Source organism: Magnolia sinica, chromosome 10, assembly GCF_029962835.1.
Source record: "Magnolia sinica isolate HGM2019 chromosome 10, MsV1, whole genome shotgun sequence".
Lineage (NCBI taxonomy): Eukaryota > Viridiplantae > Streptophyta > Magnoliopsida > Magnoliales > Magnoliaceae > Magnolia > Magnolia sinica.
Genome location: NC_080582.1, coordinates 16,405,263 through 16,432,751, shown reverse-complemented (window position 1 = coordinate 16,432,751; position 27,489 = coordinate 16,405,263). Strand labels below are relative to the sequence as shown.

Genomic DNA, 27,489 nt, shown 5'->3' with positions numbered 1-27,489 from the left:
AGAACGGGATGAGGAACTTGGGCAGATAGAGGGAGGTCTCGGCTCGAACTTGGATAGACAGAAGGGAGCAGAGTTTGTACTTTTTTTTTTCTTCTTCCTTTTTGTTTCTACTTTATTTTCTAAAAGATAAGCCCCGTTATGTCTATGTGTAGCTGAACCTCTTAGCTAGGGCTAAGAGGTGAAGCTTGTAGCGTGATGGGAGAACTTGATGCACGTACCTTTTGTTTAGACTGAAGGGATTTTTGATTTAATTTTATTATGGGAATATTTGTAGTTTTTAATGGCCTGTTGTGACTGAAATTACACTGGGTTTGCAATAGCTTTGAGTATTTCTTTTTCCTTATTTTTATTATGGCGTCAGGAAGCCCTGTTGTTCGTCATCGCCTCCTAGGCATGGTTAGATGGCGGTACCCTTCCTAACCTTCATAATCATTTGATTGGTTGGTAATTAGTTTAATTCTATTGTTGACTTTGTCTCCTGGGCATGGTTTGGTGATGGAATCCATTCTAATTCATATACCTTTCATCCCTTTAAAATTATATTAGAGGAAGTTCAGTTTAAGTTCCATAATTTTTGAAGGAGGTATCAAGATCTCCCTGATCTCTACAAGTGGATCCTCTGAATCCCTAGTTCCCTACCTTTGAATTCTACATATTTTACTATTTCATTATTATTCCTCAAATCCACCTGATTTAGATTTCATCTTTTTTCTAATTCTAATTATTTTCAAGTAACGTACAGGTATCAGTCCCTTGGGATTCGACCTCAGTCTCACCGAGTTTATTACTACATCACAACCTTATACTTGGAGAGTGAACAAGTTTTTGGCACCGTTGCCGGGGATTGACGGCTACGTTTTCTGAAATCAACTAGTTTTAGGATTAGTTTAAGATTAGGATTTTTCTAACTTTAGGTTTAGTTTTTCTGATTTCTAGAAACTAATCTGTTTCCTGTTTTGTAGGACCTTGACATTAACTTTTAATTTGGTAATTCTTTTCCAAATCCTCTACTCTTTCTATTTTTAGAATTAGTGTTTGAGTTTTAGAAGTTTTCTAATTCTAGTTCTCTTTTAATTTAGAATTTTCTATTTTCTATTTTTTTGATAGTTTTCCCTTTTTGGAAACTAACCCAACTCTTTTGTTTTGTAGGTTGGTAAATTCTTTCTTAATTTCCTCCTTGCTATTTCTAGATTAGGATTCTTTTTTTTAGCAAGTTTCTAATTCTAAAATCTTTTAGACTCTAACTTTGTTTCTTATTTTATTTTTAGGAATAATCACTTTCTTTTAAGAATCTCTTCTTTTAGAAACTAGTTCACCTCTATATTCCTTGTTAGGAACTTTCTTTTATTAGACTCTCTATTTCTAGAATCTCACGTATTTTGTTTTGTTTTACAAGTTTTAACTTAGGGACTCCAATTTGGTAACTTCTTTCCAACCCTCTCTTTCTTTCTAGATTTCTTATTTTCTTTCTTAGGATTAAGTTTAGAATTGATTGAGGGCTGCGAGTGTTGCATGCCCAAGTGGGCCCGTGACGACACTCGACGTCTCTTGACCAAAGGAGGATTGGTTGAGGGGTTGACTATCCATCGCAGGACTAGACACCGCTCGAAATCCCCTGAGTTAACTGAAGTTATGGCTGAAGACCAACCTCCTCTACTTCCACCCAGGGTGGAAGATACCCAAGATGAGAATGAGGTGCATCAGGCACTCCCGCCTCGTACTTTACGAGATTATCTATAACCGGCGGGAGTGAGTACGCCCTCATGCATGATTTTTTCTGAAAACACAGGACAAATGGACATCAAGCCAGGAGTTATCCAACTCCTTCCCAAATTCCATGGACTTGAATCAGAAAGTCCATATTTACATTTGAAAGAGTTCGATGAGATTATAGCTACATTATATTTTCCTAATGTATCTGAGGATACAATCAGGCTGAAACTCTTTCCTTTTTCCTTAAAAGAGAAGGCTAAGACGTGGTTACATTCACTGCGTCCTAAATCCATTGGCACATGGAACGACATGCAGAGGGAATTCATAAAAAAATTCTTCCCACATCATAAAATGATTACCCTCAGAAAAGCAATCATGAACTTTGCCCAAAAGGAAGATGAAACATTCTTCCAATGTTGGGAAATGTTCAAAGATTTGGTCAGTTCATGCCCACAACACGGATTTGAAACGTGGGGCATTACAAATTTCTTCTACGATGGACTGACATCTTCCATACGCCAAATGGTCGAGACAATGTGTAATGGAGAGTTCATTAATAAAGATGTCGACGAGGTATGGGACTACCTTGACAGTCTGGCTGAAAAAACACAATCTTGGGACTATTACCCAAAATCAAACACCACGTCTAGACCAACTCAATCTAAGGAGAAAGGCGGAATGTATCTCCTGAAAGAAGAAGATGATCTCAATTATAAAGTGAATAATCTCATAAGAAAATTTGAGGCCATGGAAGGAAAGAAGGATAAGGTCAATGAAATTATTTGCGGCATCTATGATTGCAACATTCACACAATTGAAAACTGTCCTCCAATACCTACCTTTTGAGGAGTGTTGAATGAACAAGCCAATGCCTTAAACAACTATCAAAGACCTTTTACTGGACCAAACTCCAATACGTACAATCCTGGTTGGAAAAATCATCCAAACTTTAGTTGGAGGAATGGACAAACGGCTACCCCTCAAGGTTTCTTCAATCAAAATCCAAATCAAGTGAAACCTCAAGAGGAACTGGTTCAAAATTCCATATAAGAGCTGGCTCAAGCAATGCGGGGATTTATATATTTTATGCAAAAGATAGATTCTCGTATTACGGTTATAGAAAAGGGGATGCTTCCTGCACAACCTCTCCCCAATCTTAAACTGCAGTACGAGATTAGTAATCCCAGCTCTTCAAATCAGATGGGGCACGCTAAATCCATCACCACTCTTAGGAGTGGAAAGATCATTGATAAAACTCTTCTGGTTAGGCCCGAAAAGCCTCAAGAACCAGAAGAGGACAACAATGATGGATCTAGTGATGCCCCACAAAAATTAGAACTGGAACTTCTAGAGAAGCCAGTTGCTCCGTTCCCCCAACGGTTGGTTGCACCAAAACGTCTTTCTAACTCTCAAGATATTCTGGAGGTGTTGAAACAAGTGAAAGTTAACATTCCTCTACTTGATGTCGTGAAACAGATTCCTTCATATGCCAAATTTCTGAAAGACTTATGCATGACCAAAAGACGGCAAAGTATTCAAAAGAAAATCTTCTTGACTGAGAAAGTGAGTGTCATCCTGAAGCAAGACGTGCCGCAGAAATTCAAGAATCCCGGTATCCCAACCATATCATGTGTAATCGGGAACCATCGAATTGATCACTCACTTCTTGATTTAGGAGCGAGCGTAGATCTTATTCCCTACTCGGTAAACAAACAGTTAGATTTGGGTGAGATAAAACCCACCCTGACCACACTACAACTTGCTGATGCTCTGTTCGTGTACCAAGAGAGATAATTGAGGATGTGTTAGTCCAGGTCGATAGATTTTACTACCCTGTAGATTTTATCATCTTGGACACCAAACTCATCAATAACATGAGCACTCAGATTCCCGTCATTCTTGGTCGCCCATTCCTTGCCACATCAAATGCAATTATCAATTGCAGGAATGGTGTCATGACTATGTCTTTTGAAAATTTGACATTGGAGTCAAACATCTTTTTCAATAATGGCAGCAACTCAGAGGATGATGACGATTTCCACGACATTAACATGATTGACTCTTTCGTGAAAGATACCACACCTCTGACCTTATCCTCCGACCATCTAGAGACGTGCCTGGCCCACTCCCATGATTTTGATGATGACATGATTAGGGAGATGTGCGCCTTGCTTGATACTGCACCGGTACTTGAAGTTAACCGGTGGAGGCCACAATTTGAAGAATTGCCACAAACCGATGTAGTACCTCTACCGTCTAACCTCAAGCCGCCGAAGCATGACCTAAAACTTTTACCCTCTGATTTGAAATATGCCTATTTAGGTCAAGATGAGACATACTCGGTGGTGATCTCTGCCCACTTAGAGAAAGAACAGGAGAGTATGCTCATATCTACTCTCATTAAGCATAAAGGAGCCCTGGGATGGACGATAGCGGACCTCAAGGGAATCGATCCCTCGATTTGTACTCACCGCATATATCTTGAGGATAATGCAAAAACCGCTCTGCAACCACAATGTAGACTAAATCCAAACATGAAGGAAGTGGTTAAGGTCGAGGTTCTTAAACTATTGGACGTGGGTATCATATACCCTATACCTGATAGTCAATGGGTGAGTCCAACTCAAGTGGTCCCTAAGAAGTCCGGAATCACCATCGTAGCCAATGCTAATAATGAACTCGTGCCAACTAGAGTCAGTACTGGTTGGAGAATGTGCATTGACTACAAGAAGTTGAATACCGTCACGAGGAAAGACCACTTTCCTTTACCATTCATTGACCAGATCCTGGAAATGTTAGCTGGTCATTCCTATTACTGTTTCCTTGACGGGTATTCGGGCTACAACCAGATAGAGATAGCCCCTGAAGACCAAGAAAAGATCACATTTACATGTCCCTACGGCACCTTTGCCTACCGAAGGATGCCATTCGGACTATGTAATGCCCCTGCCACCTTTCAGCGATGTATGCTTAGTATCTTTTCTGATATGGTGGGGCAATATCTAGAGGTCTTCATGGACGATTTCTTTGATTACGGTCCATCTTTCAGCAAGTGCTTGGAAAGTCTTAAATGTGTGCTGAAAAGATGTGAAGAAAAGAACTTGGTACTTAATTGGGAGAAGTGTCATTTCATGGTTTAGAAGGGAATTGTCTTTGGGCATATCATCTCGTCGAAGGGAATCGAGGTAGATAAAGTAAAAAATCGATCTTATCTCTAACCTACCTCCACCCAAGAACATCAGAGACGTGCGATCTTTCTTAGGACACGCGGGATTTTACAGGCGATTCATAAAGGACTTTAGTCTCCTCTCTCGTCCTTTATGTAATCTTCTTCAAAAGGATGCTCCGTACGAGTGGACTGAGTAATGCCAGGAAGCTTTCACCAAGCTTAAGGGCATGTTAACCACTACACCTATCATGCAGCCACCCGACTAGAGCCTTCCTTTTGAGCTTATGTGCGACGCTTCTGATTATGCTCTTGGAGCGGTTCTAGGCCAGAGAAAAGATAAGAGACCCTACGCCATCCATTACGCGAGTAGAACTTTAAATCTGGCCCAAGTGAACTACTCAACTACGAAAAAAGAACTCTTAGCCTTAGTGTTCGCCTTGGACAAATTTAGGTCCTACCTGATCGGATCCAAGATCATTATTTATACAGATCATACGGCACTGAAGTATCTTCTTTCTAAGAATGATTCTAAGCCCCGCCTGATACGATGGATCCTTCTACTCCAAGAATTTGATTTAGAAGTTAAAGATAAAAAGTGAGTAGAAAACGTTGTGGCCAATCACCTTTCTCGCCTTAATACCTCTAATTCCCTTGAGACGACCCATATCAACGACATGTTCCCTGATGAACAACTGTTCAGAGTCTCTCATTCACCTTGGTTCGCTGATATTGCTAATTATCTTGCTACAGGTGCTATACCGACACAGTGGACTGTGCAAGATAAGAAGAAATTCTTCACCGAGGTGCGTAACTTTTTCTGGGATGATCCTTATTTATTTAAATATTGCCCAGACCAAATCCTAAGGAGATGTGTACCAGACGATGAGCATCAGAGCGTCATCTCCTTCCGTCATTCACAGGCCTGTGATGGTCACTTTTCTGCTAAAAAGACCACGGCCAAGATTCTGCAGTGTGGCTTTTACTTGCCCACTATGTTTAGGGACACTCATGAGTTTTGCAAAGCTTGTGAGCGTTGTCAGAAATTGGGAGCATTGTCCCATAGAAATATGATGCATTTGAATCCCATCCTTATCATTGAAGCATTTGATTGCTGGGGCATCGATTTCATGGGACCATTCCCCCAATCGTTTGGAAATCTGTATATTTTGCTCGTTGTGGATTATGTCACTAAATGGGTCGAAGCGATTCCATGTCGAACTAATGACCATCGCACGGTCATTAAATTCCTAAAAAAAAACATCCTTTCTCGATTCGGAACGCCTCGAGCCATCATTAGTGATGGGGGCTCACACTTTTGTAATAAACCATTTGAGAGCTTAATGAAGAAATACGGTATCTCTCATAAGGTGAGCACCCCGTACCACCCACAGACAAGTGGACAAGCTGAGATTTCTAATAGGAAAATTAAACACATTTTGGAGAAAACGGTTAACCCTGATCGTAAGGATTGGTCAATCCGATTGACCGATGCCTTATGGGCATACCGTACTACCTTTAAAACTCCTATTGGAATGTCTCTATTTAAACTTGTCTATGGGAAAGCTTGTCACTTACCTGTGGAGCTAGAACATAAAGCGTACTGGGCGATCAAAAATCTTAATTTCAATCTGGACAACGCTGGCTCGCTACGCAAACTTCAATTGAATGAACTTGAGAAAATCCGGAATGATGCGTACGATAATTTGAGAATTTACAAGGACAAGATGAAAGCATTTCATAACCAACACATTTTGTGAAAATCATTCACACCTGGTCAGAAGGTCATTTTGTACAATTCTCGATTACATCTCTTTTCGGGTAAGCTTCGATCTCGTTGGACCAGCCCTTACATTGTTATTACTGTTTTTCCTCATGGGGCCATTGAGATAAGAGATCCCGACAATGGCAAGGAGTTTAAAGTCAATGGACATCGATTGAAATCATTTATCGAGAAATTTGATTCAGAGGACATGCCCATCCCCCTGACTGCTCCTGTTTACCAGGATTGATCTCCTAGTTTGATGGAGGTATAGGTAGGCTTATCACTTTCATAGGACTAGGGTAGTTGCTTTATTTGTCTGGCTGAAGACGGTAAACTTAGCGCTCCAGGGAGGCAACCTAGCTCTTCATTTCATTTCGTTTTTATCATTAGTTAGTTCAATGTTTGTGGGTAACATTACTACAAACCCTCATGAGACTACAACTCGTCCACTAGGGGCAACCTAGGGGTTTAAAGGCTTGTTGCTTACGCTAAATGCAATCGAGAGTACCTACGAAAGTGGTATCGGTAGGATTTTATTTTTGTTATTTTTGTGTTGCCTTCTCTCTCGTGCTGACCGACGCCCATGCTACGATCTCTTGGAAAGTGTCTCTCGATTCATCATCTAGGTACTATCTTCCCATCACTTCATATTTACTTTTCGTTGTCCCAAGTGCATTGCATACTCATATCTTTTACATCGAGGACAATGTAGATTTTAGGTTGGGGTGGGAGATTAGGTGACCTAATCAGCATTTTCTTGGTCTTGAACAAAAATTGTGAACAAAAATTGTGGAAATTTAAAAAAAAAATTGAAGTGATTTTGACGGCCATCTAGGGCACTTAGAATTTCAAGATGCGTGATGTTGGTACTTTATGACTCTTGGATTCAGTTATCTATTAGATTTCACAGTTAAATTTAAATTGTTAGTCCATGGTTAGAGGTTTTAAACATTGATTGAGTCATGATTTCACATGTCACATTTCGCTTACACATTAAGATTTCAGTTCGATATTGAAGGATTAACTTGGCAATCATTAAACATGAAAGGAACCAACTTGGGAAAATTGAATGGATTGGGCGAACAGTCTTTACCATAGGTTTGCTCCCTATAGGTGAGGATTCGATTCCCCATGATATTTGAAAAAGAGTTGGGTGTGCAGTCTTTACCATAGGTTTGCTCCCTATAGGTGAGGATTCGATTCCCCTTCTTAGCATTACTTTTAATGAAAATAAAAATAAAAAATTAAAAGAACAAAAAGATAATGTGTAAGGCAAGTTTGGGTTATCGTGAATTCTCTTATTGGTTACTAATAATATCCTTAAATAGAGGGGTAAATCTTAATGTTGATAAGTTGAGATTAGACTATACATCCATAGAATTTAATGTTTAGAATTGTTCTAATTGACGGACTAATATTTTAAACTTAATTATGAAGTTACCGTGTGCTTGAGTCTAGGAGAAGAATTATGTCCAACATTCATAAATCTTAGATTTTTCGTATCTGAATCATTTTTCAAAATATCACTCGGTTTCACAGGAATTGTTTCATAATTCTCAACTTATTTTTCGCATACCTTGCTCGGGACTAGCAAGATGCTAGTTGGGGGTTGTGTTAAGGGTCAAATATTGCATATCATGTAAGTGCTATAGTTTATATCCCTGTCTGTTGTCAAATTTGTGGTGCCAAAATCACTGTTATATATTACTTGCATAAGTGAAGCTCTCTCAAGGATCAACATTCATAAACAAGCAAAGCTCATAAGTACAAGGATCAATCTTGAATGCAAGAACTACTCACAAGACAAGACTCAAGCTGCAAGACTTCAAGAAGAGTACAAGGCAGTTTGTAAAGAACTCAAAACTCTTTCAAGAATTGAGCTACATCAAGATTTCAACTACATCAAGTCTTCAAGGCTCATACTTCAAGGTCACTAGTTCCTAATGTTTCAATGTCCTTACTTCTTGGTTGAGGTTTGACTGACCATAGGTTGACCTTAGAAGTAGGTCATTTTGGATACATAAATCGAATGTTTATTTTACATGAGTTTGGTCTGTTCTTCGACTAGTCCTAGAGTTTCTTCGACCAGTCTAAGAAATTCCTCGATCAGTCGTGAGTTTGTTACAAATTTCAGATAAAATCTGTTAGGCTTCGACTAGTCCAGGAATCTGTTCGACCAGTCGAAGGAACAATGTCGACTGCATCTTCGACCAGTCGAAAATTTTCAACTTAAAATCCAGCGATGTTTTTCAGGTTCTTCAACCAGTCGAAGGAGACCTTCGACCAGTCATAGAACGGTCAAAGCTTATCCCGCCGAATCTTTCAAATATCTGTTATTGCTTCGACTAGTCGAAGAGCTCCCTAGACTAGTCGAAGACGCGATCTGCTCACCTATAAATAGTGCACAAATTTCAGAAGAAATCATCGAATTAATTAATCCATTCAAGCCAATCTTTGTCGAACTTCTGAGAGATAATTCTGTGCTCCATCTAAGCTAAGTGTGCTTATTTAATATTCTCTTTCCTTAGCTTTATTTAATTGATTTTGTTTCTGCTATTCCAATCTAATTTGATAAGAGGAATTGTTATTCCCTTTCTTTGGAATCAAAATCAATTAAGGCAAGCCCTGTTTGGTTTAATTTAAAATCTATTAGAATTAGAACCATTGTACTTGAGTACTGGACATTGAACTTGGACATTCAATCATCTACTCTAATTTGGTTCTACCGGGCTGCTACAACGAAGGAGATAATCATGTATTTTACATTTAATTGTAAATTCCTTTCTATTTTAGTTTCTTTCAAGATTTGCCAGAAAAATCTTATTGTATTGGTTATCTGAGGAGAGCCAGGAAAACTCAGAAGTGGGGTTTTTTAATTGTGTAAGCCCATAGACAAAGACACAATTGTAAAGGTTTTGAGTGAACCTGGGAAAACCTATTTTGTTAGTGAACGCTAATATCCCCTGTGTGAGGATATTAGGAGTGGAGTAGCATTCTGTGTGGCTGTTGTTTAACAGTTGGTGAACACACAGGCGAACCACTATAATCCCTTGTGTTGTGGTTGAATGATTTATACTTCTGATCTTTAATTATTCTTTTGTGGGATGTATGTATGGTGGTGAATGTTGTAATCATTTAATTCAAGCATTGTGAGAATTTTGTAATAATTTAGAATTTATTTTCTGCTATTCCTTTATCAGCTTGATATTCAATTTCCTTTAAAAGTTGTTCCAGCAAGGTTGCCCTGCCATTTTTATGGTGTATGGCTGTCCCTAGAACAATACATTTGTGATTACAATTTATTTCAATTCAGTTTGTATTTATTTCTGTATTCCTCTTCGATTTGAGATTTGATACAAAGATCTTTCTAGAAATAAGGTTGTCCTACCATAAACTCTGGTTTTTGGTGTAAGGTTGTCCTTAGAACAACATTTGTATCAACCTCTCAAGATCTGAATTTTGAGGTTATTTTACCTTCTTACATTGTGATTTATTTTGGCTATTATATTCTTTTTAATTCCATTGTTATAAGTTTTATTTGGCATTGTCCTATTCACCCCCCCCCCCCCTCTAGGACATATAGCTAGGCCTTTTCATATCAGACCTAGTTATTATCTGGATTTACGAACAGGATACTGTTTAATGGCCCGATTTACTTGTGTTTGTGTTGCAAGGTGACTTTAAGAGCTTGGACTGAAAAATAGTGCTAAATGTATGGATTGACGCTCTGAATTCACCAAAGCATGAGACAGACCCCAGGGGACTAAGACTAAAGGATTTACACACCAGCAATCCGAGGAATAAAGCCGTTCACGTGAAAGAGGCCCGAAACTGGCGCAGAATGCAAGATCACAGGGTTATCGCCATCCGATTGGCTCGAAACTTTATACATGGGATTGAGACCATAAATTAACCATTCACGTCGAATTTCATCTATTACATCCCTGGGGAAGTAGCCCAACGGATAGATCAGCCCCTAAAACTCTGATTTTGGGCCCACCTGCTATCTGGATATGCTTCAAAAATAGTATCAACGCGTTAAATGAGATGACAATACAGATGGACGGAGTAGATTTCTCATCAACATCACAGTGTGCCCTACACCAGTACAGGCGTGCATATGGAGTGGCACGTTTGCCATGCACCGAACACACCAGAGTCGGTCAGCATACGCTGACCGACATATCTCCCAGTCCAATTGTTTCTCAAACAGCGTCCGCCCACGCCTTCCATCGGTTTTGATTGTGGGCCACCATCATGGTCCATATGATGAATCTGGACCGTCCATTAGAATCCCAAGGTCCATTTTATCATCGCGTAGGTGACGAAATTTAAAGAGGACAGCTTGATCGGTTTTCAACCGTTCAAACATGGAACGAACGGCGGAAAGAAAAGTTCTGTAGGCCACATTGACTCTGATCCAAATCTGACCATTTCCAAATGGTTTTTGGATATGAATCCGGTGGACGGAGGGGATCTCTCAAACATCAGCTGAAGTGGGCCCCATCAAGAATCAGCGCAACCCCTGTTTTCGCAGCCGAACGCTATCCGGTTTTTGCGGCCTGTTGCGTAATCTCGATGGTGATCGGATAGCCGATCTGTACCGTCCATCGTGTAGGTCTACCGATAACATACCAGGTGACGTTATCCTTTTTAGAAAAAAAGTAAGGGAAGAAAGGGAGGGCAGCATCATCTTTTCGGTGTGAAAGTCCTTCCGCACGTTGTTACGCAGCGACCGCCTTCTGCTGCGTAAACTCAAGCACGAAACCATCTCCAACTGAATGACGGACGACAGCACACCTCTCCAGGGCCGGCATTGCCTATAAGGTAGAAAGAGAGAGAATGGGAATGAGGAACTTGGGCAGATAGAGGGAGGTCTCGGCTTAAACGTGGATAGACAGAAGGGAGCAGAGTTTGTACTTTTTTTTTCTTCTTCCTTTTTGTTTCTACTTTATTTTCTAAGAGATAAGCCCCGTTATGTCTATGTGGCTGAACCTCTTAGCTAGGGCTAAGAGGTGAAGCTTGTAGCGTGATGGGAGAACTTGATGCATGTACCTTTTATTTAGATTGAAGGGATTTTTTATTTAATTTTATTATGGGAATATTTGTAGTTTTTAATGGCCTGTTGTGACTGAAATTACACTGGGCTTGCAATAGCTTTGAGTATTTCTTTTTCCTTATTTTTATTATGGCGTCAGGAAGCCCTGTTGTTCGCCATCGCCTCCTGGGCATGGTTGGATGGCGGTACCCTTCCTAACCTTCATAATCATCTGATTGGTTGGTAATTAGTTTAATTCTGTTGTTGACTTTGTCTCTTGGGTATGGTTTGGTGATGGAATCCATTCTAATTCATATATCTTTCATCCCTTTAAAATTATATCAGAGGAAGTTCAGTTTAAGTTCCATGATTTTTGAAGCAGGTATCAAGATCTCCCTGATCTCTACAAGTGGATCCTCTAAATCCCTAGTTCCCTACCTTTGAATTCTACATATTTTACTATTTCATCATTATTTCTCAAATCCACCTGATTTAGATTTCATCTTTTTTCTAGTTCTAGTTATTTTCAGGTAACATACAGGTATCGGTCCCTTGGGATTCGACCTCGGTCTCACCGAGTTTATTACTACATCACAACCCTATACTTGGGGAGTGAACAGAGAGGTAAACCTCTGGAGGGAAAACTAACTAGGAAATGGGCTACTTGCATAAGTGGATGGCGGTAGAGTTCCGGTTGAAATGATGTCCTTGAAGGTAAAAGACCTTCTCACTCCAAACGGATGGAATTTAACCCTGTTAGCAAAACATGTGTGTTCCCATCTTCTTGCCAGGATAGCAACGAGCAAGATAAGCATATCAGATGACGAAGATGAGCTGATCTGAACATCATCTCCATCACAAAAATTCACTATTAAATCAGCATGGAACGTCTTACATAGTAGAAGTCATAATCAGGATTGGGCAAAATGGGTGTGGCACAAGCTTATCTCGCCGAAAATATCCATGCTGGCATGGAAGGTGTTGAAAAGAGCGATCTCAGTTGAAAAGGCAGTGCAATGCCTTGGTGTTCACACATTCTCAAAATGTGTATGCTATGAATTGTACTATGGGCAGCCCTCTCTGGGAATCCAACCATCCTCCTCTTTACTAGTCACGGAGCAGCATAACAACTCTAATGTGGTTCGCATCATCCCTGTTCCAACACACAGAGCAGACAACACCTCTGAAGGAGTCAACAAAGAAACATAGCCCATCCCAGTTGTGCCTCCTTTCCAGATCAGTAGTTCATCCTCAGGGATTGATGAGGAATCCATCGATCACCTTTTTTGCAAAGGTAGACTAGCAAAAGAGGTGTGGTCTTTCTTCAACAACATTTTTTTATGTTCACGAAGGTCATATCCACTCTCTGGAGCAAAGGCTAAGCATATGGACCAATAGAGCCAGCGATAGCTTGAGATTTCTTAGACTACGAGGCCTATCCCCAAGCATCATTTTGTGGGAAATCTAGTTGGCTAGGAATGCAAATAGATTTGATAACGAACCCATCGTTGCATCAGAAGTTGTTGCTAGAATAAAAAGATGGCTTGGGGAGTTATCTCACCAAATGCCATAGGACGGTTTCTGCCCTTTCCTTCAACAGGTAGCCCTCCAGGTGATGGATAACACATTCACACAGGGAAGTTGAAGGAAACCTCACTATCTCATATGGACTCCGCCGATAGAGGGATGAGTGAAGCTCAATGCAGATGGATTGTCTCAAGGAAACCCAGGAGAGGGAGGAGGAGGAGGGGGAATTTGTAGGGATCATCAAGGCAACCTCATTTTCGAATTCCACCATTACTTTGATTGAGTTACAAACACGGAAGCAGAAGCGTGAGCAATTTTGAAGGGGATCAAGTGATGTAAATCCCAAGGCCTTCAAAGGATCATCATTGAATCAGCCAAAATCATTTTCAGAAGCATTACAAATCTGCAATCAGTGCCTCATTGGAAGATTTGGTATGATATAAAAGTGATCTGTCAGTAGGGGTGCACACGGGTCGGTTCGGGCTGGTTTTGGGGTGAAACCGGAACCGAACCGTTCCTAACGGTTCTGCAAATATTGGAACCGGAACCAGACCGTTAGCATCCTAGAACCGAACCGAAATTGGACCATGAAGAACGATTCGGTCCCGGATTGAATCCATGGTTCTAGGCTTTTAAAAGTCCAGCCCAGTTAGTGGATTAAAAAAAAAAAAAGAAAAAAGAAAAAAAAAAGAAAAACAAAAAAGAGGATGAAATAGAAGAAAAAGAATAATCTGCTCTAATAGCAAAAAAAGGCTATGATCTTCCACCTGAAAGATGGGTTAGAAAACTTCAACCAAGCTTTTCAGAGCTGTACATTTGTCTTGCAAACTGTCTCCCACCTGACCAGTTGGTCAACCAGATTCTTGGGTTCGGGCATTAACATAATAACACCATTCCAATGAATGGCTTGGATCTCAGATCTAGTGCGCCATGGTGGCACATGAGTGGCATGTACGTGAGTTTTATTCCATGTGTGTGGCTTAACAAAGCTCTATTTAGTGATCTATAGTTATATACCATGAATGAAAGTAATATTAAAAAAAAAAGGATAAAAATCAGGGCAATTTGGAATAGTGATTCATGGAGTAGGAATCTGACCAGTTAAATGGTTTGAGTGAAGCTGCAATACTTCAAGATTGGAATAGTTACCAAGCTTTGCTGGAATCCGGCCCAATATGTTGTTGCCTAATAGGGAGAGAATCGCTAAAGATTGGAGAAACCCGTATGTCATTGGAATGCTGCCGGAGAAGGCATTGGATGTCAGATTCAGGACCTATAAGCTCAACAAACTGCGACATTGCCAGAAAATGAGTTATCAGCTAGCTCGAGAACCTGCAGATTTGGCAACCCAGATGGCTCCATTGGTGGCTCGCTGGACAGATTTTGGCCACTCAAATCCAACACCCTTAGATTCAATAGATTACCAATGCTAGTCGGAATCCTGCCAGAGAAACCACTCCTGTTCACAAGCCCCAAATCTCTAACCCCTTTTCTTATCGCAAGCCCCAAATCCCTAACCCTTTTCTCGTCGCAAGCCCCAAATCCCTAACCCCTTTCTCGTCACAAAAAAAAAAAGGCTAGGAGAGGGGCAAAGGGCAGGGAGTGCTGTGAGAGAGGGCAGGGGGCAGGGGGTGCGGTGCGAGAGAGGGCAGGGCGTGGACTGATGCAACTTAGGGTTTTTTTTTTTTGTTTTAAATACATCAGATCGATGGTTCAGATCCACGGTTCTTATCACGGTTCAGTTCTACGGTTCGATTAACGGTTTGGATCAACGGTTCAGTTCGGTTCTACAGGAGTACCCTAAACTAGAACCGATCCGTAATCAACGATTTTCAAAATTTAGGAACCGGAACCGGACCGTTAGCACCCTGGAACCGGACTGATCCAACGGTTCCGGTCGGGTTACACGGTTCCAACGGTTAAATGTGCACCCCTATCTGTCAGGAAATTGGAGGTATTAACCACCAGTTCAGTCATATTTTCAGAGAATCCAACTTGATAGCAGATCACTTAGCCGCTTAGGCAGCAGTGGAGCCCCGGATAGGCTGTACAGGCTCCGCCCATCCCTTCCAAGGGAGGCGAGAGATATGTTTATGATGGACAAGGCAGGCTTGGGAACCTTTCACTGGGGATAGCGATCTCAGCCGTGGAATCTTGTTTCCTTGCCCTTTTTCTGCCCTGTACTGCAATTTGTCATGGCTAAAATAAGGAATCATTGTCCAAGGTTGGGCTGGATGTTGTTTTGTTTTGTAGCACCTACAGCAGGTGTCTCCCAGCTGCCCAGCTGTTTAATTTCTCCGGTCATTTGATTAGCAATTCCATGAAGAAATTATAGATTGGTTATGTTGATCCCTGTCTCAAGCTCCTACCAGTTGCCTCTTTCAAGGAAGATCTCGGTGCCAGTCTCGAACCCTGAGGTGGTTCTAGTTATCCGTTCGGATTGCTCTTTGCATATATCCTGTAAGCTACTGTATCTAGCCCTGTTGTTTGGTTAAGGAATGTTGTGATAAGTAATTGTATGTTGTTTGGGGGAAGGTTGTTGGTTGGTGGCTATATGTTGTTCTTTGTTGTTTGGGAATTGTTGAGTAGTTTGGTGGGTGGAGTTCTTGTTGTTCTTTGCTGGAGGCGGTGATCTGTGCAGTTGGTGTTTTGGGAGGCTGCTGCAAGTTTGGTTTTGTGTTGTGAGTGGTGGTCTGTGGCTGCTGGTTTAAAAACAAAGTGCATTAGGTGGAGCTAGAGAGTGATGATGAGCTATTGAGTGCCTGGCTGGCCCCAGTGTTTTGTTCATACCGTCTGCTAGAGCAGAGGTCTTTGGGCTAGGCTGAGAAGGTGGCTCTATAGGTCTGGTGGGCTATCAGCTAGTTTATGGGCGATAGTTGTGCACTGTCAGCTGGTTTGGGAGAGGGCTGTAAAGTGGGGCAAAATGTCGGTAGTTGCTTCCTATTAGAAATAAATAGTTCAGTGAGGTGTAGAGTGGAAGTTGGGAGGGCTTTGGTTGATTATAGGTGGCAATGGGAAAGATTGCAGAGGCAGAGTGAAGCATTTTGTGCTGGTTCTCAACATTTTGGTAACGGGAAGCCGTTTCATGGTGGGGTTGAGTCTATATATGATATCATTTGCTGCAAAACACAAAAAGAAAAGAAAAGAAAAGAAAGGAAAACGATCCCCAATTGATTTTGGGATATCCCCATTAAAAAAAAAAAAAGCACCTTGTATTTATAGACTTGGTAGCAGCAACTAGATGTGGGAATGATTGAATCCCGATCAGAGGAGCAGAGAATGTCTCTTTGTTGCAGGTAGGCGAGGCTGGTGTGAATCTTTGTTTTCTTCAGGGTGGCTATGGCATTTTGTTTTCTTCTTTTGTTTTACTGACTATGAGTTATGATAGGTGAGGCCCAATGTTTTTGTGGAGCCTATCCAAAAGTCCTGTTTGTACATCCTCTGCTCATGTTAACAAAGTTACAGGGGGTGTGATCTCACTTTCAGAAAAAAAAAAAAAAAAAGGTTTCAGAGAAATGGTTCCTTCCACATAATGAGATGAAAGTAGCTCGGACCTGTTTCCTTGCAATCCTCATTTTGGATGGCAGATGGTCACCATCTTTTCGGTGCACCTAAGATTGGCCCTTGGCCATTTATACTTCGTTGTAGTGACAAATTTCTTTATCGGGAATTTCTTTTCTCCAGAATTTCTCAGGATATTGTTGGGAAAATCTCATAAAAAATAAAATTTTTATTACGAATAAATAAATATTTTAGGATCTTGATAATGAACTAGTTAAGTTCAACCTTGTTGAGAAGGAAAATTGTCGAACTATCCTCTTGTATTGTTTTTCTTTAGAAAGAATGAAGTCAAAAAATTTTGTGGCAGCCCCACAGTTTGTGTATGACATTAGCATGCCAAACATTTGCAACCAAACATAATACTCGCATGGACCAAAAATCTTTCTTTTGATGTTTTTAAGTGGTGTATATTATTTTGTTATGGTGCCTCATCATCCTTTTAGGTTGACCAAATGTTTGGTTCTACTCAACACTAAGAGGTAGTACATCTGTTGGACAGCTTGGATATTATAAAAATATGTAATGGGCCCCATAATTTTCTACTTCACCAATTTCTAAAAAAAAAAAAAAAAAAAAAAAAAGTGTGCAATGTGGGCATTATGGTAATTTCAGTGCTAAAAAACAGTCATTTCGGTAGGTAGGGGCATTATTTGGTAAATCCTAATTTGCGAGGAATTTTGTGGTAAAAATCCATAATTAAAATGTGAGATCTCTGTCTCAAACAACTACTGAAAGTAGAAAAGACCTAGGGGTCACTTGGCACCATGGATTTGGGGGGATTTCAAATCTCCTAATATGTTTGGTACCCTAAAGTAATTGGGGGTTTCAAATCAAGGGGATTCAAATCACCTCAAAGAGGGGGTTTGAAATCCAAGGTGGAAGCTTGTATTACATCTAAAATCCTTCCAAGAGTTGCATGTGTAACATGTGTGTCACTTGGCTATTAATCTATTGGGCACATGGCCCACTAATGATATCTCAGAACAATTAGATTATCAACTGCTTCGCTATAATTACTTTAATAGGATAATCTGCTCCGTCCAAACATTGTCCATTTAAATCAATGGTTAAAAATCATTGGTTGGTCACTCGGATGTGATCCTGTGCTTCGGGCAAAGTATATATTTCAACGGGCTTATTACAACTATTGTGTCAAAACATTACATATGTACAGTAATTAGAGATATTAAGGTTGATTTAGTAATTAAATTCAAACCCCTATAAATATAGCATGCATGGCTACTTTTGGATTATAGGGATTCTGAATCCAGGGTGCCAAACACAACGGGCGGATTTCAAATCCTGGGGGTTCCAAATCCCGGGGGCTCTAAATCCAGGGGTTCCAAATCCAATCTCCCAAACAGGCCATAAGGGCCTATTTGACTGACTCACTGGTTAAGATTGCAAATTGGCCATGTAATGGGACCTAATTTCCAGACCTACCTCAACTTAGCCAATGTATTTTCACATAACCCAACCCAAACTTTTATCCAACAGTGCTTGTTTCTCTGGATTGGATAAACATGATTAAGAGCATTGATTTAAAGAATTAAAGATCCCCACCATCGAACGATTGGGTTGGACCAGTTGGGATTGGGATGAGCCTGGCCTAAGTTTTAGCCTTATCCATGGGTTGGGTTGAGTTCATTAGCTTGTGCCTCTTTTTTCTTCTTCTTTTTAATTGTTGAGACACTGTCATCTATAATTTCATTGATATAATAGAAAATTACATGTACATTAGGGGAACATAAATGAAACCTGAAAAACCCAACAAATTCATACAAAATAGCTAGGCCCCATAATAAAAAGCATAAATAATAAAGACGGGTGGACCCAGTCTATCAGGTAAATAAAAGGAAAACTTGAGTCCTGCTTACTGTTGCAAGCATGATTTGACAAACAAACCTGGTACTTGTTTACCTTTTATGAAATACATGCAAAAGAGCAACACATCCAATTTCTTCCTAAATTCATAATTCAAAGCCACTAAGACTAAATCACCTAAATCCAATGGAACACCCTCGTCTTTCTGCGACACCGTAACACAAATATAAGAGAATTACAATAGTTCAAGAAGAGAAGAATAACAAAGTAAACAGAGGTAGTTTAAGCATAGAAGAATCATTTAGTTGATGGATGCCATTCTTTGAAATGGATGTTGCAAGGCTTGACGCTACCCTCCCATTTTATGCTTTCCCACCATCTCAACTCACCTTGGATCTCAACTTCTGCTGCAGAATCATTTGTGTTATGGAGAGGAAGCTTATCCAGCATCGGGCATCCTTGAATCTTCTACTTCTTCGGCATCGGCACGTGCCCAACATGAATTCTTTTCAATTTGTGTAACTCCTAAAGACGTAAATCAACTAGCTGTGGAAGGAAATGCATTTTGCCCCACGACGTTGTCTTCTACAAAGACCTTTTCCGGTCTACAACAGAATTTTATTGCAAGTAATTTGAGATTCTGTAACTGAATGCTCGAAGAAGTTGATGAGCTTCTGGCAACATTCCAAATGTATAAATGTATATGCTTTAGGCATGCGAAGCTCCCTATTCCAAACCCGGCACACCGTTCTTAATTTGGCAAGATTGGACACCCTTAGATTTTCTAAACTGACTGCCGCATCAACATCCGCAGTTCCTCTGATTATGAGATACTCCAATTGATGGCATTTTTCGATCCAGCATTCTTTAAGGTTGTCCATCTTCATGATGACATCGGACAGTGCCTTAACAAACACATTTTGATACAAAAGAAAGAATTTTGTCACCGAGAGAACCCCTCTAACACCATCCAGGGAATTCTTACCACCGCAAACCTCCAGGCATCTCTCATAACTCATAGACTGATCAAATCAAGTATAAATACGCTGGTAGATAAATCACTTTCTTTTAAAATGAGCATATATATCCTTGTGGCCTCCCTCGCAGGGACAGACCAAGAAATGAAATTTTAGAAAGCAGGATTCCCATAGGTCAGGGCTTTGGTCCAAAGACTCGAAAATGCTGGCATCATTGACTGAGATGCGATGTCTACTGCTGTCTTGGAGCTGTTCGTGCAGCGAATTCAAGCCACATCGATCCCAATTCAATTCTTCTGGAAGCCGATCTATCTTTCTCTAGTCGATCTTCTTGAGATGCTCCATTCGCAACAGGTCCAGGCATCGCATCGTAGTCAGATTGAAAATTCCGTGCGGGTGCTCTTCCATTTTCGTGCCTGATAGATCAAGTGCCTCATGTTTTGAAAGTTTATCTGGGATGACCAGTGTCAATAGAGAGCGACAACCCTTGAGCGAGAGTTGGCTGAAGTCGCAGGCACCTGAGATGTTGAGACGTCGGAGGCTTTGCATGTTGTGGAAGGATACCTCAACCATCTTTGTCGGGGGAGTTTGATGGAGATCGAGGATCTTGAGCTTCTGCATATCGTTTAAGAAAGCAGGAAGAGCATCTAGCTTGCAGCAGCTCTGGAGCTTCAACAACCGTAATTCGCAAAGGCAGGACATGGACGAGGGCAGGGAAGAGATGCTTGTGGAAAAATCATCTGAGATTTCTTGCAAGTGATCATTATTGTTGAGTAACAATGTCGAGAGAAGAGGGCAATCTGGAGAGCAAAATGGGAGTGTTTCTACCTGATTATTGGATAATGAGATCCATTGACATGATTCTTTCCTATGAAAGTTGTACTTCTCTAGGAACATCTGAGAATCAATCACTTCCATCACATGAGAATTCATATCCACATGACATTGTCCTCCTGAAGATCCTTCCATTGTAAATTGCTCTCGTAGCCAATCCATAAATTCCCTTCGACCAATGACCTCGGCCTCAGATACTGACCACTACCTCAGAATAGAAAATATATAGGGAGGATCACCACTGTATGCAGGAGGGACTGCTCACCGAGACCACGACATCTAAGTGGCCCGTAAGGTTTATTGATAGACACCTTACTCAAGTCAAGAGAAAGGTATGCACAACTACTCTAATCCAACTAGGCCCATTGTGTGCCTGCCCTGACTTAGGCATCGGAGGGTCCCCGGCTACAACCGGCACCCCTAGTGTCTATTTGTTTTGCAGGTGCGCTACCGGCTAACAAGAGGAAGGGTAGGATCGATTGGATTAAGAGCCTAGGTAATTTGGTCTTGATGACACCAAGGACAATAGCACCATGCATTTCTCTGCATATTCCCTGGTCTCTTGAAAGCCACTTCATTATTCTCCTCGTTGAAAGATCCATCTAAAAATCGCTCCGACATCCAATACTCTTCTGTCAAGGAATCTCCATCGATGGAGCGTCCATTTCGACAGAAAAAGGACACGTAAGAGAAGCATTTCAAGACCATGTCTCTGGTTGTTGAGAAACGAATGCCGGCCATCACATCAGCTGCCTCTTTCTGTAAAAAATCCCAGGTGTCTTCTTCAGACCACTCCCCCAACGTGATGTTTACTTAGGCTTCCATTTCCTTTCAAACTTCTCGGGATTGAGTTGTGATCACGACTTTGCTGCCGTTGGTGATAGCAGGGGCCATGACGGGAACTCCTATCTTTTTCAAGTTGATGCCTTCCCAAACATCTTCCAAGACGATGAGGAACCTCTGGTTGCTTAGCTTAGCTCCAAGACGATGAGGAACCTCTGGCTGCGTAGCTTAGCTGAGATTCGTTTATCAGCTGCGGAGAAGTGCATGGACTTTGGGATCTTCAATGCGTTCTTGATCCCTATCTGTACCTCCATTAAACGATTCCCTTTCCCCTTTTCATCCAACTCCATAAAATCAGCGTTTGCAAATACTCATTAAAATTAAACGATCCTTCCTGCTCTTTTTGCTAATGGTCCGATTCTCCTCTGAATCTCAGTTGCATCTTCTCTGAAAGACTCTCGACCCCCGGTGCTCTTACTCTTATGATCACATCAAACGGATGACTAGATTCTCTGGATTCCTCCATCACTGCTGCAACCACCTGTCTCATGTTCCTCGTCTCACTCCCTCCCATCCCCAAACTGAGAACACTGAAATCTTGTCATCTTTCAAGTAGTCCCATATCTGTTGCCTCATGCATCGTGACCAAGCACTTACAACCTCTCCTCCTCGTCTGAGCCGTCGATCATCACCATCCCTGGAAGCTGCCATCGCCTCCGGACGATCACTGTCTGCAAAATTGGAATTCCTTGTTTCGTAAGGGTGGAAATGAGAGCATGGGCTAGGCATGGCCTGCAAGCTTGGCCCTATCAATTTTCAAGCAGGTTTATAATCAGGCTCGAGTCATGTTAGACCAATCCATCCTGACTTGACTTCATCCGAATTTTCTCTCTCGCTAATGGATTGCCTATTACACAATCCAATTTTGACCGTGTGGAACTTTGCTGGCCCATTGTGATTTATGTGTTAGATCCAAACAATCCTAAAAAGTAGGCACATCCAAAGCTCAAGTAGACCACACCACAGGTAGCAGTGGGAGTTAAAAGACTAATTTACAACTATAGTGTGGCCCATTTGAGCTTTGGATTTGTCTCGCTTTTGGCCTCGTGTCTTACAAGGTATGGAAAAATGGATGGACGATGTGAATCTAATACATACATTATGATGGGGGCCATGGAAGTTCCATATGTCAACACTCCGGGTTTTCTTCTCTCTAGCTAGCAGCTGAATTTATCGATGCATGAAATTTATGTATTTCTTATATCCACACCATTCATCCATTTTTTCAGATCATTCTGAAAAACAGGGCAAGCCAACACTCAAGTGGACCACACCACAAGAAATAGTAGGAATTGATGCTACCGTTGAAAACTTCCTGTGGCCACAGAAGGCTCTGATCAAGCTGATATTTGTGTTTTAACTTCATCCAGGTATGGATGACCTTATGAACAGGGTAGATGAGAAGTAAGCATCATGGTTGGCACTAGGAAGGTTTCAAGGGAAGTTTGTTCAATCCTCACTTCTTTCTATGGTGTGGTCCACTTGCACCTCATGTTTGGGTTCATGTTCTAAATTATCTGTAAATATTGATGCAGTGTGAATTTAACACAAAAAATCATAGTGGCACTTGGAGAAGATTCACAATTAAAACTTGCATTGTGTAGCAGGCAATCTATCCTGGAGAGAAATTCTGGGTATTTTGTTACCGGAGTCGAGAAATGACACGTTCCAACGAAAAGAAATTATGAAAATAATACTACACATTAAACAGTACAGGAGAAGCATTGAATGGTTAGGATCTTACAATCTAGAAGACTGCAGGGGATCCCCCATCAATAGTGGTGCCCATCAGACCCAACAATTTGGTTAATGCAAGTGCATAGGATCATGTGCATCAACTATGTATATGTTGATGCTCAGGACCCCTGCTGTAGGGACTATGTATATGTTGATGCTCAGGACCCCTGCTGTAGGGACTATGTATATGTTGATGCTCAGGACCCCTGCTGTAGGGCTACCCCACTTTGATACTTATAGTTTTGTTAGGTTTCTGTATGAGTAACTAATAATATGCTCCTATGAGATTGACTAATATCATCCATTCATCATTGAATTTCCTAATTTATCTTGCTCTCTAGATGATCATTTCAGCCAAATAGTGGTCTTGGGAGCATCTTTATGTGTTGCTGGGAATTTTTTTAACCATTTTGTCATATTTAGCAATAAAGTTCTCATTTGACAAAAAAGACAAGAAAATACTCAATGGGACTGGATTACTGATGATACCCATATGAATATGACAGTTTTCATCTCTAAGCACACTCCAATACCTTAAGGGCTTGGATTACTGATGTAAGTGCCATCAAAATTCAATTTTCATACTCCTACCAAAGGAGGGTGATGCCGGGAAGGACGTGATGGGGTCAATCACCATCTTCCTCGAGGATAACTACTTTGAATCTACGGAGCTCCTCTGGATTCCTGACAGAGTTTCCTTGAATCCACAAGGGATAAAATAGAAATAAATTCTAATAAATTCGAAAAGAAATTGATTGATGATAAAAAAATAATAATAATAATAATAATAATAATAGTGAATTCTAATAAAAGAAATAATTTCTTTTCGAATAATTTCTAATAAATTTGAAAAGAAATTACAATCCTTTAAATAGTGAACTCGAACCTAAGATGAAGTTTTAGAGTCAAAACTCCAACTCAAACTCCCAAAAAACATGACTTACTATAAGTAGTAAAATTATTATTTATAACGGTGATGATTCCTATTAGACTTCATGGTTTTTGGCCAAAAATAGTAAGTGTCCAATTTAGCCTAACCACATTATTCTCCTAATTTTTCTAAGCCCTTTTCATGTTGGGCACGACTCCTAAAACTCAAAGGATCAAAAGTTTTGATCGAACTAAAACTTACTATAAAAAATAAAATAAATTGGACTTTTGACTGTCGATTTGAAATCTCGCAAATCCGGCTTGGGCAACCCAGTTTAATAGGGTTTGTTGGCTAAAGTAGCTTATCTTATCCTAAAATATATATGATACGTCGAAAAACTCATTCCGGTTTGCAAGATACGACTGTTTTGAGGTTCTGACCGTCCTGATCACTTCTGCCTCCGATCGGGCCTTATCTGGTCCATCTTGGCCATGAAAGTGTCGGCGTTAGAGAAGGTCTTATGCGGTGATTCTCCTAAAAACTGGAGATGAAAGGGACCAAATGATTGTACTTCAATTTTTTCCAGTAATGCCTGGGAGGGTACTGCTTCTCCCTAAATGCAGTTATTCCACTCATTGCAGATTTTCCAACAAAACATTGGAGAGAACGAATCAAGAGTACTTTCCTCTTTCCTATAAAGGACTGTTTCTGCAATTACTTGAGACTGCTCCAACCTTCTCCCTCCTGGTCCATGCAATTCCAAAGCGATTGGAAAAAAACAGTGCAAAAACAAGCCACTGAACAATGGAGGAATAGGTGAACTGATTCCTCTCCTTCATTGCACCTGTTTGGGAAGCTAACACCTCTTTTCTTGGGATGGAGCTTTGCTAAGTGCACACGTGTGTGCAATAGAGCTCATGTACACGCCACTCATGTGCCAGCATGTCATGATAGGTTCAAGATCGAATCCATCCATCAGAAAGGAACCACTAGATTGAGGCCCCATCCTGAGAATCAGGTTGATCCACTAGTCAGGTGGGTCACAGTCTGCAAGACAAATGAGCTACTCTAAAAAAAATGGATAAAGTTTTCTAACCCATCCACCTGTTTCTAGTATTGGGGCCCGCTTGATGAGTGGACCAGATTTATTTTTGGTAGAACATGTAGAAGGTCGGACCAATCTGATGGATGGATTGGATCTTGCACCTATGTGCCATGCTGTCAGTCATCATCCTATGGAAGGAACAAGCAGACGCCCGCTTCCTTGTCTGACAAATTCCTCCTACAAGGGGGAGACCAAACTACTACATCCGGATGATGAAGAAACATTGAGCAAGGGAGAGCTCCCTATCTGGGGCAAGACTTGCTAACCTCGGAAACTCCTCCTGGAGGGACCTCTCTCCGATCCACAGGTCTTTCCAGAACTGATTTGCTGCCTGTCACCACATGAGAATCCGACCCTCTCCCTAAACTTATCCACCACTCTACAGACTGCATTACACAGCCCAGTAGTTCTATATAAAGACGTCCTTTACCCACCAGCCCCTTTCCTGGAATCTTCCCCGACTTCTGGGAGAGTGACCTGCTTTAGTTTCCCTAACAGCTGGTGAATTCCTCAGCCTTTGTCTTTAAGGTTCCTTGTGAATGTCAAGTTTCATTCCAGTCTACCATCAACTGACACTTTTTTCTGCAAGGTGATTTTGAATAAACTTGGGAAGTTGGCCCCCAGTGATAACCCATCCATACTTCTTCACATTCCTGTTTCTTCTTATTTCTTTTCTCCCTTTCCAACACCCTAGTTCAAGTCGTGTTGGATCTGGTTGTCAAGGTCCTCAGTTTGGGTTCGTATTGGAAAAGCCAGCCTGATTTGATATCAGGTTGGATTCGGGTTGACCAAATTCAGGTTGGATTAGGATGTGTTGGGAATAATTACGTCTATTTGGGTTGGGTGGGGTCTGGTCAGGTTGGGTCCAGTTGGATCAAGTATGGTGTAAGTCGGGTTGGGTTGTGTTGGGTTTCTATCCATCGCTTCGATTTGACGGGGGAAATAGCGATGATTTCAGTGATATTGGAGCCAACAACGCTGGCATTCAGCAATGGGAAGAGGAGATGCAGGAGTTTGTTCTGGAAGGTTCGGGCAGAGATAAGGAGGCAGGTGAAAGCGCGGTCGAGGAGAAGGTTCAGCTTCAAATACGACCCTTTCAGCTGTGCATTGAATTTCGATGATGCTGGGTCTGGATTCCTCTATTGAATTAGATAATAGAGATTGAAAATGGTAGAAATAGGGTAAATGGGTTTTGTCTTGGGTGGGTTCTGTTTTTGCTTCTTGTATATAGAGTTTTTTTTCTTCTTTTCAGGAACGAGTGTAGGTGAGGTAGCTTTTGTACTGGGATTTCTATCTCGATTCTCCTGGGTCTCGATTTTATTTTTATTTTTTTTCGTTTTTTAATCTTTTCTTTTATTAATATCAGTAATGGGTTATGTCTATTAAAAAAAAAAAGCCGGGTTGGGTTGGGCTGCGAGTTGGGTACTCTTGAGGTCAGCTTGGGCTCAGTTTGACCCCCAACCCGGCCCAACCTGATCGAGTTGCACTCCTGATCCTGACACTCTTTTTAGCCATGCATCTTGTCCAACGTTGTGCTTATGTGTTGTTGCTGTTTTAGGAATATATTCGTACAGTCAACTCTTCCAACCATCTGCTGACATTAATTACTTATGTACCAGTGATCAATGCGACTGTGCAACTTCAGAAGGAACTGTCTGCTCTGCAATCTGAATTGGATCGGATCCAATTCTTACTGAAAATTGCTGATCCGACAAGAGAAGCTGCTCGGAGGAGGGATTCAAAAGCCCAGACATCAAAATCTAACCAGCCAGATATTCCTGTTTCCAATGTCACAAAAAAGGCTTTTAGTGGAGCAAAAGAAAAGCTCTACGCTAGCAAAGCCTGCAAATGGTTCCTCCCATAAAGATAAAAGTCTTACCTTAGAAACAAGTAAACCTCCAGAAGGTGATGAAGATGTTAGTGACGGCATAGAAAGCAAAGTGGCCACATACACGGTCACAAAGCCTATATGGCTTGGTGCTACAGAGGACATGTAAGTGAAAGAGAAGCAACATGTACATGATGAAGCGCCACAAAAAATGTATGAATCTGACGACTTTGTTGACATTTGGGAAAGTGGCATTTGATACTATGGACTGACAACAACAAGAAAAGATACTTTGATTTCTAACCATCATTCATTCATTCCACAATAAATATAAGTCAACAGTTAAGAAGTAGAAAAAAAAAAATTAGCTCCATGATTTAATGTTGAAGAGAGTATATACTGTTTAATCTTTTATCATGAACAAAATAAAGTAATTTACCTTTTCTAAATGATTCTGAAAATGCCCCCAGCAATTTAAAAACATAAAATGAACGCCAAGTAAAGCTTAAAATAGAAGAGAATAAGTATAATTTGAATTGTAAATTGTAAGATTTAAATTATAGAATCGTAGGATTCATATAAAGAGGGATTCTAGGTGAGATTCAAATAGTTTTGCTTAAGATTCAACTCAAATCCTAAATTGCAAATAGTAGGATTTTGATGACTATGCGCTTGTTTTATATATGTGACCAATCACATT

General features: G+C 40.8%; 1 protein-coding gene and 1 non-coding gene across 3 annotated transcripts in view; one reads left to right on the top strand and one right to left on the bottom strand.

The window, feature by feature from the left end:
• The window catches only part of LOC131258071 (uncharacterized), a 56,826-nt gene extending 29,858 nt beyond the window's left edge, over positions 1-26,968 (top strand). For both annotated transcript variants that reach the window (XM_058259119.1, XM_058259120.1), the window contains exon 3: positions 26,581-26,968. In XM_058259119.1, the coding sequence (XP_058115102.1) occupies positions 26,581-26,825 (245 nt within the window). In that variant the 3' untranslated portion in view covers positions 26,826-26,968. The remainder of the gene's footprint in view (positions 1-26,580) is intronic.
• On the bottom strand, positions 2,071-2,177 carry LOC131217805 (small nucleolar RNA R71). Its single transcript, XR_009157395.1, has one exon. It is a non-coding gene; the product is annotated as a small nucleolar RNA R71 (small nucleolar RNA).
• Positions 26,969-27,489: the final 521 nt, after the last annotated feature.